At 41.3% G+C, this 14,642-nt stretch overlaps 1 protein-coding gene across 1 annotated transcript in view; it reads right to left on the bottom strand.

Moving 5' to 3' along the window:
* The window catches only part of LOC110840296 (putative G protein-coupled receptor Mth-like 1), a 174,924-nt gene that overhangs the window by 124,710 nt on the left and 35,572 nt on the right, over positions 1-14,642 (bottom strand). The window contains exon 3 of the mRNA XM_087348929.1: positions 4,780-4,824. Coding sequence (XP_087205055.1) covers positions 4,780-4,824 — 45 coding nt within the window. The remainder of the gene's footprint in view (positions 1-4,779; positions 4,825-14,642) is intronic.

Genomic DNA, 14,642 nt, shown 5'->3' on the forward strand with positions numbered 1-14,642 from the left:
CCACACCTTCCAAACATATTTCCCTAACATCCATTTAAATACAGCTATTGTTGGCAGTAAAACTCACTCCAATATCTCACTGTCCTGTCAGTTCAACAAAGCTATTTGAAACGGGGGTTTTTGAGTTTCGGCAATTTAAGGGTTTATCTCGCACCACCATACAGCATCTAGACTCGATTCTTTTCATCTATACACGTCATGTTTTCTAAGATCATCATCACGCACGAACAGTCTTAAGCAAAGGAAGGCTTTATTTTTCGCTCGTAATTCCCAGGGGCGCGCGAGGACCAGCGCTTGTCACAGCCTCTCTGAGGTAGTGTGTCAATGATACCGTTTCTACGTCTACTGGGCTATGACCCATGTAGTCGTGCATATTGTTAACAAGGAACATTTCGCCTACTCCTTCAGGGTATAACACTACACTGTCATAAATCCTTTGTGTAACCTCGAGAATCCCCATCTAGACAGTATGGACACATGATTCTCAGCATCACAACAATTACTGCAAATATAAATATTTCTTCCCCATACAAGATTATGACGTCGTTTTTTTCTTTCAAATTAAGTAATTTACAGTGTGGCGAGTCAATATGCGATTTTAATAAAACACAAATATATTTAGTACCATAAAACTAGCCCCACTTTCTACGGTTCTTAATTAATGTACATCCTTCGCTCGGTGAAAACTAGATGCATTTTGATCAGACGCCATTAACGCTGAAAACTTGGCTACACATTCTGTGCCAAATACAATTTTATATGCAGAAAAAATATGTAATAAAATCGGTCACCGCCAAGACTCATTTGGCGTACACGTATCACGGTTTTAAATGAGAGTGATTGGTATGTTCCTTCACACAGATGGAGCCATTTAAAAGCAGTCACTTGCATTAGCTCCAGACAATACCACTGCATACTCTTAGGGTTATTCTGGACACGCTGAATCAAGAAAAATGCCTCCGATACCAACTTCTGAGGCAGTCGGTGCAACAAGCTTTCGAACTGTAATAAACGGGCTATTCCAGTTATTGATTTCCCCCTTTTAGAACGAGATATCCGAACGAAGAAGACGGAGGTCACTTACACTGTCAACAGCAAGCCATTACTCTTGTATTTTGAAACTCTTTTTCATGTCCAGTACGCACCATTCAGCATGGTGTGCATTGGTGGTTAGCAGAATTCACGATCCATCAGTACATGGGTTCGACCGGAACCGCGACATTTAACGCTCCTGCCGTGACCCCCATTTTGCAAAATGATGAGAGTGGAGAAATTGTTGGGAAGCCACGGAGAAACCGGGGAAACCCCGGAGGAAAACTCCGTGATGCCTAGACGACGGCCTTGCCCAACACAAGTTGTAAATCTAAGCACCGAAGGGAATCGAACCCGGGACCCCAGTAATTTTGAAACTGATATAACGTAAATTACACAGCAATCCCATAAGAGTAAAAGAATTATTTTATGGAACACTGTCATTTTCTTACGATCTTCTGTTTTCGTGGTCTGCCGTTATAACCAACACACACTGACCCACTTGTAAAAAGACGAACATGACGTGGCATTTGTCAGTTACTAACTTATTTATTTTGATTCAATCATAAATACAGTGGAACCTCGATATCCCGCGACTGTGATCACGACTACACACGTTTTACATATTTCAAATATAACGCGGGTACTGAAGCTGTCCCCCGAAACCCGCGTTATATCCAGGTTCCAATATAATACTAATAATAACACGGACAGTTTTAGATATCAGTAGGGCGAGTGCTTTAGAGGCAAACGCACAGAAAATCAAGTACATTGCCCTATGAGTTGATAGCTTTTTGCACGAAAAGCACAATATGAAACATTAAATGAGCCCTTAGAAAATTCGCTACACTTTTAAACTTGGTAAAAACATAAAAACATTACATTCAGGAACATTTACAAGAAATAAATACTTCATACCGCGTTGTTCAGATTATTTATTCTTCATTATTTTTGCCTGTTTCGTGTGGGTGTGAAATTTAGTCTCATCCTCACAGGATAACATAAATGAAAGTTGTCTGAACCACAAAGCAAAAGGTTGGAGGCGGTCTGTCTAAGAATTCGAGGAAATAACACAGCGAACGCGCTGTTATTCTTATTCCAGGTCCTATACCTACATTTCCAGTCTTTTAATACAATACTTCATTCTGCGTTAGTACCTAATGCATTTAAAGCAATAAACAATCTCCATTTTTCATTTAAATAATCCTTAGTGTGAGTAAATTTTGCGTCGTAATAACGTGTGCTAAATTTTCTAGCTATTTTCTTCGCCTACACTGGAGCAGCGTTGGAATAAAAAACGTGATAAAATTATTAGAATTAGGGCTAAAGAGCAAATATCAAACTTTCTCTTGCAAAACTTCTCTCTCACGGTTACCTCATAGCCTGAGGGCGAACGTATTCATATATCTTATGCTAATTACAGCCTGCAGGGAATTTATGACTTGCAAAAGGTCTCGCGACACCCACATTGCTCACAGTTATAATTAGAGCCTTGAATTCGGGACATTCTTTCTGTAAACCAGGTCGAATCCCGCACTGCAGAATCTTCGTGGCTAATCAAATAGACTCTCACACGAGTCAACAGTCAGGTGACGCTGCTACGCCATCCTGAGAAGGCAATAAGAAAATACAAACACCTAGAAAAACGTGACATTTAAGGTTCTCATGGCGGTGAGTATGAATGTTGAGCCGTGTAGTTTCACACAACCTGACCGAATTTCAGGTCGACGGCCCTGAAGATGGAGGCAGCAAGGACCTCTGAAACGATGGTAAAGTCTTGTGGTATCTTTCTGGAGCAGACGAGAGCGTACGGGCGAAAAGCTGATCTTGATGGGCAGTGATTCCTTCTGACGCCCTGATACAACAGAAAGTTGTGGCCTGAAGGAAAACTCGAACGCGTGAAAGGTGGAGATGGAAGCGATAAAGGGCGTGGAGGTGCTAGACGGTGGCGAAAGGCGAGTTTCACGCTCCGCCCACTTTACCCAGTGTGTACGATATTAGAGCCATAAAGGACGTAGTCGTGAAAGCTACCTCGGCATTCAAATTATTAAGCTTGAAGAGACATCACGGCTTGTCCGGTTTTGTGAGGCTTTTGCGACAGTCCCGACCAGAATCGGATCAGAAACTGAGGCCGAATACAATTCTGCCGCAGCGGTAAAACGACCTCAACTGTATATTCTAGTTGCGGGCGGTGAAATAAACGCATTTCTTTAGTTATCTTTTCAGTTGGGAGCTGAATTTTGTGTGGACAGTAAGAATGTATTTTCCGAAACGCAGAAACCACAGAGATTCTGTGGACATTGGGGTTTAAGTTGGACATAATCCCTCTAACGATTCAACTATCTCTCAGCCGACTCCAAAACTGTCAGAAATTCTTCCTCTCAAAAGCAAGTCAGTTTCATTCTGGCACCTTCCATGAAACGCACATAAACTTTCGCAGCAAAATATCCGGTAAAAACTGAATGTTCAGTGTTAATATGGGATTTCAATCAGTCCGTTTTTAAATGCAGCTCCAAGGAACAATAATTTTTAAGTTATCACGAGAAAAATTCGAATGAAATTCGTGTTCACCCCCTACTTGCAGGCCATCCGCCTTGCATTCCCGGGCCAGATCGATACACGAAAGGCAAGGGCTTTAACGTGCGCCGTGCCACTGCGCATCGCGGGGAAGGGTGATTTCACCCCTAGCTGCAGGATGCCTGCACTACAGTAATAGTAAGGGGTGAGAATGAAACTACTTTACTCTCACCCCTATATATATGCCCTCCAGATGGAGACAAATGTTGGGATTCCTATGACGGGGATAAAGATACCCTTTGTGCTGCTTTTCACTTTATATTAAAATGTGTGGTCTCACGTGTGTTAATGTACACACTCGCTCAACTAAAACTTCTGTCCTAACTTGTAAGTAGGCTTTCATACAATCAGACCCTCCAGATTACTGTAAATAATAGTATACCTTGAGGACAGTAAGTCACAGGTGCGTGAACTGTAATTTCCTATCGTAAATTATTTTCTCTCTTGCTTCATTCAAAGTCTAGGTGTTTCAAACCACAATGATTCGGAAGTTGTCGTAATCTGCCGGGCCTCCTGTTTGAGCCGGTCTCAAACCTGGGTCAGGTTGTAGTTTATAAACAATCAAACTTTTGGCAACGTAAGCATTAATAAAATACGAACGTTTCTTAAAAGTATGTGCTAAGTTGGGCAAGCGGTAGACTAACAGGAAGGAAGATTATATTTGTCGATTTTATTATGATATAAATTTAATCTTCTACTTTCTACAGAAACTTTAAGGAGCCTTTTTTGTTGCGAATAGATGCAAATGATTGGACACAACTGTTTGTATGTAGATCGAACACAATAGGTCGAATTATGTCAATGATCATAATTTGCCAAGCTTCAGAGCGTCTATAACCTCTGATGGTTTCCGGGATGTAATAGTTCCTGGAAAGTTTATATCTGCCTAGAAGTCTACACGGCGTTACAGCCCATGCGATTAAAATCGATATCGTCACCGACGTGGGAACTTCAAATCTTAAAACCATAACAGTTTGTCAGAACTCTAAAGAATGAAGAACAATTAACGGTAGATATTCTGATGATTCATACATTTAGCAAAAGTAATAAGCACAATGAACGGAAAATTTTCATGGCAGAAACTGATCCTGAAAAGGGTGAGAATACAAGTAATAGATAAATCCGCAAACATTATATGAAGAATTACAACAAAATGCTGTCAACACTCACCATAATCCGTAGACAGGTCTCCAGGTCACGGCGTCAGTCGGCAACCTGGAACAAAAAATAATTATACGTAACAACTGAGAAATAAGGCAAGGAAATTTTTCGTGGACTCGCTCATAATATACCACCCAAAAGGTGTGAGGTTTGATTACAGCACTCTATATAAATTCCCGAAATTGAAAATTAATTAAACCCATGATCTGAATCAGAAACTACTGACATGGAAGTACAATACGACCTTGTTGCCTGTTACATTGATAATCAGTAGAAAAGCCCGCTGTCCAGCACACACCACAACATGCTTCAAGAGGGAAGTTTTTGCCACAAAATTAGGGCGTAAAACGACTTAGGATTAACTGTCACTTCGTTATTACTTTCTTCTTGCCCCAAGAGAGACACAAATCGCACACCAGAGAGCCATTTGACGTCACCCCGGATATAAAAATAATTATACCCAGAAACACATTCCAGTTCCTTTGGAACGGAGACTCAGTCTTGCGGAAAGGAACCTTGCATGGCGCGGTACTTATTCATGCCCCAGGTAAAATTTTACCTTTGCATTTTTAGACTCAAAGGCTCGCACAACACATGTTGTTCGCGTTATAATGAAATGAAATGTATTCATATGAGAACGTAAACGAAAAAATATATGAACCCATGGGAGATGTATCGAGAGAACTGAGAATATTACACGACGAAAAACTACGTAAATTTCAAAGACGAGATAACTGATGTGCAAATAATCTGATTCGGAATTTTCTGAGAACTGGGCACTTGGGGCAACGTGTAGCCCAATGGGCTTTGGGCGGGCTTAAATGCTGGCTCTGTTAAGCCCATTACGTGTGCTGACAATGTTTCTCTTCCATTTATACTATTATTAACACGTCGGTTGGTATACCTTGACGTCAAAGATTTTTTATTTAACCGAGATGTGCAGTTGGCATAACCTAGCTGACTGATGATTAACTGATCGGCCACGATAAGACTGAGACGTATCTTAATCTGAATGCGATGTAGTGATGAAACCATGGTTACCTGATGGGTCTATTACGCCAAGAACTTCATTTATAAGATATGTTTATAACCTTCTAATATACCAGCAAATTTCATGTGCCTGTCTTAATGAGCCATCAGTTATCGACACCAAAGAAAGTCAACATGACACACGTCACTGTCCACAGGTCGTGTTGGTGTGAGAGGAGCGTGATGCTTAGAAATGTAAACCGGCGTCACAACCCAGAAGACCAACGTGATAAAGGGGCATGAGAATATTATGAAAAACAGAATTTGAAACTAGAAAAAGAGCGAGTTGAAGATAATAAAGGAGAGGACGGGGGCAGAAGAGGAATTTTTTTCTCTTAATTTCACGGTGCGGGTATTTTATTCATTGTTCTGAGTCAAGAAACAACTGAGCTTACCATCTCTTCCCAGGTCTTCCCTGGCCCCTTCGTCAACGAGGTACGCATTCTATATAAGTGCTCTGGGCATACGGCATGGTGACATTCGTTGTACATGTTTTTTCATCTATGGCGCTATTTCCCAATTTCGTGGATTATATCACAGGTACAGAACTAACCCAAGTCGCTGACGTAATTCGATGTCAAATAAATTTAAAAAGAAAGAAAGAAAGAAAGAAATAACACCAGGAGGTGGCGTAGCAGAAAAAGATCTGCAGAACGGAGACGAACGGGTTCGTAAATATTTCGTGATATTGCAGATCGCCTGACAAGACTGCAGCTATTCAAAACATCCCACACGGCTGCTTCACCCCTCAGTCAACACTCCACCCTTGCGGCAAGGTTTTTTTTACATTTTCACAGTTGGCGTTTCACTCGGCCGGGCGTGACACAAAGACAGGGCTGTCCACAGAGCACAAAGTGCCATTTTATTCAGCAAATGACAGTTCCTCAACTGATGAACAAATTCAAGGTTCATCACCGCCAACATAAAATAATCCTGTTCTGAGCTGTAGGATCGACTTCTCACAACAACAACAACAACAACCCATTTTAACGCTTCACATTAGCATATTTGTTGAAAAGCGTTGGAGAGTAATAAATAAGAATGGAAGGCGATAAAGGAACGAAAGATCAAGGAAAGGAATAAAGGAGAAAGATACGAAATAAATTATCCCGCCTTCAATTTGAACGGGATCTTTCCATTGGTAATTAAATACAGCATATCCAGTTGCGCCTATTTGCATGATATGGCATGGGAACAAGAAACTGAAAACGATGTGAGGATGTTCGCTGGACCAGAGTAGTGTCAAGTAGTGGGTTCTTCTGACGTCGGTGATAAAACCTTCGTATTAAGTTACAACAGGAAATCACTTCGAGAGATGAATATCTCTAGACTGCAGACTGAAAACTTTGCCTTTCGCTTTACCGTCTGTATCTGCTTGTATGAGTTCGTTTATATTGGAAGCAAAATATCTTCGAGCCTGAGATACGTCACGGTCAACGAAACTCGGAGATATCTTGCGAAAAGTGTACGCTCTAGTTGAGAAATACTATTCTGTGCATTCAAACTAATATGTCCAGCCCATCACAGTTTTTATCTATTCTAATTACCTCAAAGTCAAATAAATTATGAAATCCCTCAGATTTCAGACTTTGACCATCGTCAGAGTCCTGTAAGTACGAAATCCCTTGATGTGTAACCTCTCACCTCGTATCACCTTCCTTTGCTCAGAAATGATAATAATGATCAGTTTCGGGCGACTGAATTGACGGGCTAACGCTCAGAAAAGAGGAAAATGTTGACAAACGCAACATCGTGAAGTCTGGCGTGCCATGAAGGTACGCGACACTCGGTGGTTAACCTTGCTAGACCTCATGACTAAGCTGAGTGATCGGCTTCATGTTCCTGCCAAATAATCGCCTGTACCCACAGACTGGAGACCACATTCGGACACGAGACAGTTTCGTAAAACATCAATACCGACAAGCCACTCCGAACGCAGTGTTCTCCAGTTGGTAGTGAGCGCAGTTGATGAAAAACCAGAAGCTTGCATCGGGTGGCATACAAAAGTGAAGGAATTGTAATGCGGCTGGGTGCTTATTTTACGACTCCATGTCAACTTTCGAGGTTAGGTAGCATCAAGTAACATACGTGAGATGATAAGTAAATGTTAAATCTGCATGGATATGGAAAGAAGCGGTTGTAGCTTGTTTTACGGTAACATCTCAGAATTTAAACGCTTCCCGAATAGGACAGATCCGGACACGGACTGAATCCTTTAAGTGAACCATAATTCTTATTGGTCGCATCTAAATGCCCAAATTATGCCAATTCTCACAGTCTCGTTGAGTCTATGGGAAGTGTCTGATGGTGGAAGCATGTAGCGCGCCTGGTGACGTTAGAAATGCGTATAAAATTTGAGTAGGAAACCACATGGCTTATGTTAGTGACCGCTGACAGGCTGTTGTTAACATGGTGATGAACTTATCGTTTCCATGGAAGGCAAGGAATACCATAATTAACTGAACGTACTATTAATTTCTCAAGGACTGTGTTCCATGGAGGAGATTAGAAGTGATGGAAGTGTCCGTCCGTCCGTCTACCTATCCGACCATCCGTTTGTATATTCTGCCTGCACAATCATCTGTCTGCTGCATGACAACAAGTAAGGGGCAGAGCTCCTGACAAGAATAGACTATCTGTTGTAGCTGCCCGCCCAATTACTATAGACAGAGAAAACACTCGCTTTGATGCCGACGTTACATAGGATGGCTCTCCATATCCTTCACGCTAATTATTGCAGAACCACGGTACAGAAACCACACTTGACAGAGTCATAAATAATGTCCCCCTTGTGTTTCGTTCCCATGTACACAATATCGAAACAAAGTTTCATGTGAAACGCATGTACCTTAATGGGATCTGTATTTTGTCATGTTACAGTTTTGCGTGCTAAGAGTATTTTTTCATACAAATGTGATGACACCTATGTGATTTGAGGTTTCCACGGCAGTAACAATGATGATGATCTTCTGGGGTTTGGCGATGTGTGTACTCGCAGGACGATGCCAGCGTTTCGGATAAATTTTATATAAAGTACGTTTTCGAGATGGGTAGTACATGGAACGTAATCGGGTTACATCCCCCCCTGCCCCACAACCCTTGATCGTTTTTACCACAGAACAAAACAAAAGAATAAACAAACTAAAAAAAAAGAGCCGGCAGTGCCCCTGCATTACCGGAGGAAAGAGGAGACAATAGGAAGTCCATTTATACGAATTCGTTACAAGATTTGAATTCTTGGAGTTTCCTCGGACATTACTCACCATCCGTGTCTTGCTGAAGAAGTTTCGAGATGTACGAGCAACGTAATAACACTCCTGGTGGATTCACCAGAATTTAACCTTTGAACTTTAACCTGGGTAACCAAGTAAGTAACTTGGAGATTCCTCACCCGACCACTCTCACATACAAAAACGAATTGTCCGATCTGAACCAAAATTTTAAACTGCCGAAAAATCTTAGTTAAACCTCCCAGTATCGGATTTCATGAGAATCCGTTCAGCCGAAATGGATTTGTTTCATATGTACGGACAGACGGACATGGCACAGCATCTGAAAAGACATCTTTCTTCACCTTCACGCTTATTCAAGCCATAAAGAATTGTCGCTGACAAAAGAACGAAAGAAATAGCTAAGTCAGAGATTTCTGTTCGATACATGTACCATTAGGGCCACGTCTCTGCCGTATTTGGTTGCATTATCGAGAAATCGAACAGTTTAAAATACGCAGACAAAGCTCGGTTCAGTTTCGTTGCCCACGTAATCAATATCGACACACAGATGAACTTGTCACGTCCTTCACAGGCCGCCTTTCTAACTAATTGGTTACAAGGCGAATGGAAGCAACCTCGTGGCCCAGATCGGGGCAGGGGCTCCAGCCTTGTAACAAGGAGGACCTGCCCTTTCGCTGTGCATTATTGGTAAGGTCATCCACCACGAAGTGCGGATTCAATCCTGTTTAACGAGACTTTCAGAAGTTACTTAAGAAAGAAATGTAATTTAGATAATTGGTTTTCGACAATGTGATGTGATGTGATGTGATGTGTGAACTAAAAGAAGGGATGTGGTAACAAGGAAGTTTGAGAAGAGCCTAAAATACTTAAATGTGGAACGGGAGAAAGAAATTCTGGAGAATACAGGAGAGAAGAGAAAGGCTCGAAAAGTATAAAGAATTAAAAACGGTTAAGGGATTGAAGTAAGAAATAAATCATCACTCGTTTAATTTCAACGGGCTTTCACCTTATTTAAACAATAAAATCTTTCAAAGCCTTCGAAATGCAGATCTGAGAGACAGACTCTGAAGCAATGTTGAAAATCAGAGCGGCGTTCCACCAACTCGTACATTTATGCAGGAATTACCACCTACGTAACGTCAACCAAGTGGTTACACCCTAAGCAGCGCCCCCGCGTCTAAAATTGGAACGCGACTTTACGTCAGCAGAAAGATCTTGGCGTCTAATATTCGAGCAAGCCTTGTTACTACGAGTAAAAAAAAGACCATGGACCGCGGACCAGACACAGCACTCCGTTTCCAAAAGTTAAATTCGATTCTACGCTAACAGTAGCGAAATATATCAAACTTTTGACTAATTCAAAGTGTAAAGAAACTATCTTTACTCCGAGAGTCACAGATGAAGCCCCTAACTCAGGACCCAGAGTTTAACATGTGTTACTTGGTCAGGGTTATCTCATCCCACGTGGTCTGGTGATAGATGAGTATAGGGCAATGTTAGAATGATGATTAGCAGAGAAAAATCTGCCCCAGTGTCACTTTGTCCATCAGATATCTGATTCTCAAGACTTCCTTGTTTTACTCCGACGTGGCTTTTGTGACAAAGCAGAAGTCCACGGCTTCCTCTGTCATTCTTTCTACGTGTAATTTATCATTACAACTCCATCAGCTCGGCTGCAATTCCCAAATTCTAATTCCTACTGTAATTAAGGGGGCACGTGTGACTCGAGGCGGACCACACAGCGTGTGCACATTACACGTAGTTGCTAACACGAAGACCCCCGCATCATCTGTGTGTGTTCCTCACAGATTCAGCGGTTTCGAGGTTAGCACTCCTGATTCCCCGAAACCTAGGTACCACTTTCGGCCATTACAAATGCTGTCCTAATATAACAATGAGGTTTACACCGTTCTTCTCGGCAGATTACAAACGAATAACTCAAAACACTGACAACACTTGCCATAATGACGATTCATCGAGTCATTTCTCATCCCACGACTTCATATCGTATTGCAACTAACTCTCTGGCAGGAGACCTGGAGATTGAACACCTCTGACGTCGAAACTCGCCATTGTTCATGATACTGAGTCAGTTCCGTCCACCTCCAACTCACAACGAGAACAGTAAACGTAAAAGGTGCCCTTTAATTGTCAAACTTCTTCACAACCACAAGACCCATCCATGCTTCGCGATGAAATTGTTTTGAATTGATTACCCCACATTATAAACTTTATCCTGTCGCCACATGTCCCTAGGGTCGCCTATGTGACGTCAGAGTGACGTTGCGAGCAGTAGGCTCCAGTATCGATCTCCTGGTAGCAGCAGAGACTGTCTGTGTTCCTGGGATCTCAAGATAGATGACCTTCCGAACTCCACTCCTAGAGGAAGAACTGTTACACTAGCAATTGTTTGTGCTCTGACTGAGTCTCCTTCCTGCAGCTGATACCGATTCAGCTGTTGAACAGACACAATGAAGTTAATAAACCATCTGATACAACAGTGTGCAAATGAACTACCAGAAGGTTTGTTAACTTCATTGTCAATAATGCAACAACAAAAACAATCAATATAAAAATTGTTGAACAAACCCCTTGTTGTAGGATTTGAGATTTTCACGTCGGTAAGTCTGAATATGGTTGTCTTCTGGGTTCTTGCGCCGTGTAGCCTGGACCACTGAAACGTCGATAAACTTCTACCAGACTACACGGCGCAACATCCCAAAAGACAGTCATCTTCAGACTCCTTGTTGCAGAACCCAAAGATGAATCACCGTCATCAAAGAATGTCAACATTAAATCGCATCTTGAGGAGATTCAATGATTCCACATTAATACACTGTTTCTCCAACATGACAAGTATTTTTTGTAATCATTGTTTAATATCACTACTTGCACTATAGGTGTTTTAATCGTTGCCATACTAACGCTGTTAAGATTTTTGGTTTTACTGTGTAATATTTACGACTATTTACTGCGATAAATTTTTCCGTCATTCTTGAGAAGTAATTTACTACTTTTAATACGATTTCCCCGTCTAACCACACATTTTCCAAATGACTTTTTACTTATTTGTTTTTCCCAGAGCGTGCAACATTCCTCGCCCTCCCACTTAACATCTCCCGAACACTCTGTTACGTAATTGTCCCCAATCACCTGTTAGTTCATTTCTCTTTGATCCAAATATACTCCTCAGCACTTGTTCAGGGAAAACAAAATGTCATTCGTCTCTGATCAATAACACCTGACGCCAACTTTCTTCAAGTACTGACATCCGGAACAACGCCGCTAGTCAAAATTTCAGAAATGAAGATTTAAGTGTCTCTTGAAGACAAGTACGAAGATGGCTATCTTCTGGGATGTTTCATTGTGTAGTTTGTTAGATCCTGACAGAGATGTTAACTGCCTCCATCAGGCCAAAAAGTTAAGCACCTCTAAAACGTGTCAGTTTCTACCAGACTACACGGCGAAACTACCCAGAAGATAGCAATCTTCAACATGCCACAAGTCTGTTCGAAGTTTCGATGTGTTTACAATCTTTTCCTGTCAGGCCGATCAAGATTTCGCATATAAATGCAAGTGAGTAATCAACTTCAAGCTCCGACTGCTTCGTCCCTTGGAAAATAATATCAGGTACCCACTTGATAGGAAGCTGAGTGGCCCTCAGTGCAGTTCTGGACGCGGTGACTAAACCAAAACTTCGCCCCCTACGCTCAGATCGCGTAACCAACTCACCCACCTCGCCATATGATGTTGTGCAGTTCATACACATCCTCTCGCCTGCGCCCGACAGTTCACTTTTATTACTCCATTAAGCAGTAATCAGTCGTGTTTGATTGCTGTAGCTCGTCTAATTTACAATTCAAAGCAGAAGAGAAATGCACTGAAGCGTAGAGGGTTTAAACCTACGAAGCCAAGTGCTGACGCACAGACGCGAAGGTGTATGTATGTTTGTTTGTCTGGTTCCGATTAACAAGAAGTTCTGAGATGAACTAACGACGTCTGGTTTCAGTTAAATGCCTTCATCTGTACGCAGAAGGCAGGAAGCACAAATGAATAAACTATCTTGTCTCTACGTGGGGTGCCTAGTAGCCATTACTAGAGTGTTCCATCGCCTCAAAGTTGTCACAAATTACCCGATTTATTCGCTGCATTGCAATGCACGCAATTTTAATGCGCACACAAAACTTCAAATTAAATTTATAATTTCCAATAATGTAACCATGAAAAAGAATACAGAATTCAGTGGCCAAACATTTAATTACTTAATATTCCACACAAATAAAAAATTACGTAAATTTGAAGAACTATCCTCACACAAAATTCCGCATTGTGTAGTCCCCACCTCAAAAGTTCACATGGTCATCCTCGATTGTACATAATTGATAATGGACAGTCACGAGTGGAACTTCTTTCCTTTCAAGAAGTTTGATTATGTCGTTAGGGCTCGCATACGCAAGGACAAGATATCACAGCAAGTCATATAACTTACTTCATTATTAAATACACAAAGCCGGAAGGAAATGAAAGCAAGCAGCTAAATACTTAATGAATTCGCTGGTAATATAAACTGGGGGTTCGACACCCCTAACACGGCCGCTGCGTAAACTGCTTCTGTGACATCAGTTTGTATGAATGGTTCTCTGAACGTTCACCGTCATTAAAGATGTTATTTTTAGTGCAAGTAGCAATTTCTACGCTGAACTTGCTAATCACAGACTGCAGTCGGACTACACACTACCTTCACTCCGGGACCAACAAAATTCCGGATTCTTAGCATATGTAACATCGACAAGTTATCTTCGTCCTACTGCCAGCGTGTTCATTCTCAAAACAGTGAGCGATTTCGATTAAATATGGTTGATTTCATTTGAAAGAACCACATTTCATCACAATTTTAATATTTTGCAAAGTATGTTATACGTATCACAACACAGAGATTATTAATTATTAGTTGTTTTTCATTTAATTTCAAAGCCTTTCGTCGTCCGTATCACGTATACAGACTTCAGTTTAATTCTCTTAATTACAAAGGAAAAATGCATACAAAATTGTAGACGGATAAGCTAAAAATAAGTCTCAACTTGGGAGGTCCTTGTGCAAATGGGAGAATAACATTAAAACAGAAGTGAGCAGACCAGAGTGTGTTTGGTGCGGGCTGCATTAAAAAGGCTGGAAAAACATACTGTCGCAGCTTTGGTGAATGTGGTCTAATGCAGTGATTCTCAACTTTTCTCATACCACGGACCCCTTCCCCAAAATTATCTCATTTTCATTAAACAGAGTCTACAGTAACATGTACATGAAAGGTATAGATATTTGTCATGTTTCTTACTACAGCGTCGGAGTAAAAAGGTTATAATAAAGTTAAAACTGACAGCAATACTACATAAAAATTAGTAAGTAGAATCTACTCAACTCGCGGGACCCCCAGTTGAGAAACAGTAGTCGACATCTGTGACGTAACACAGATTTCTTGGGGTCAATCAAGTTAGACTGTCAGTCGGTGAGTTATTTACAGTGGGATAAAATTTCTCTGTAGCTACCCGGCAGCCAGTGTCTAACAGTTCGCGGCCCATTGTGTGCTAACCAGTGACGCACGTCCCAACGTAA

This window comes from Zootermopsis nevadensis, unplaced genomic scaffold (assembly GCF_977971745.1).
Source record: "Zootermopsis nevadensis isolate Lab colony 2312 unplaced genomic scaffold, Znev_1.0 Znev_ptg000015l, whole genome shotgun sequence".
Lineage (NCBI taxonomy): Eukaryota > Metazoa > Arthropoda > Insecta > Blattodea > Termopsidae > Zootermopsis > Zootermopsis nevadensis.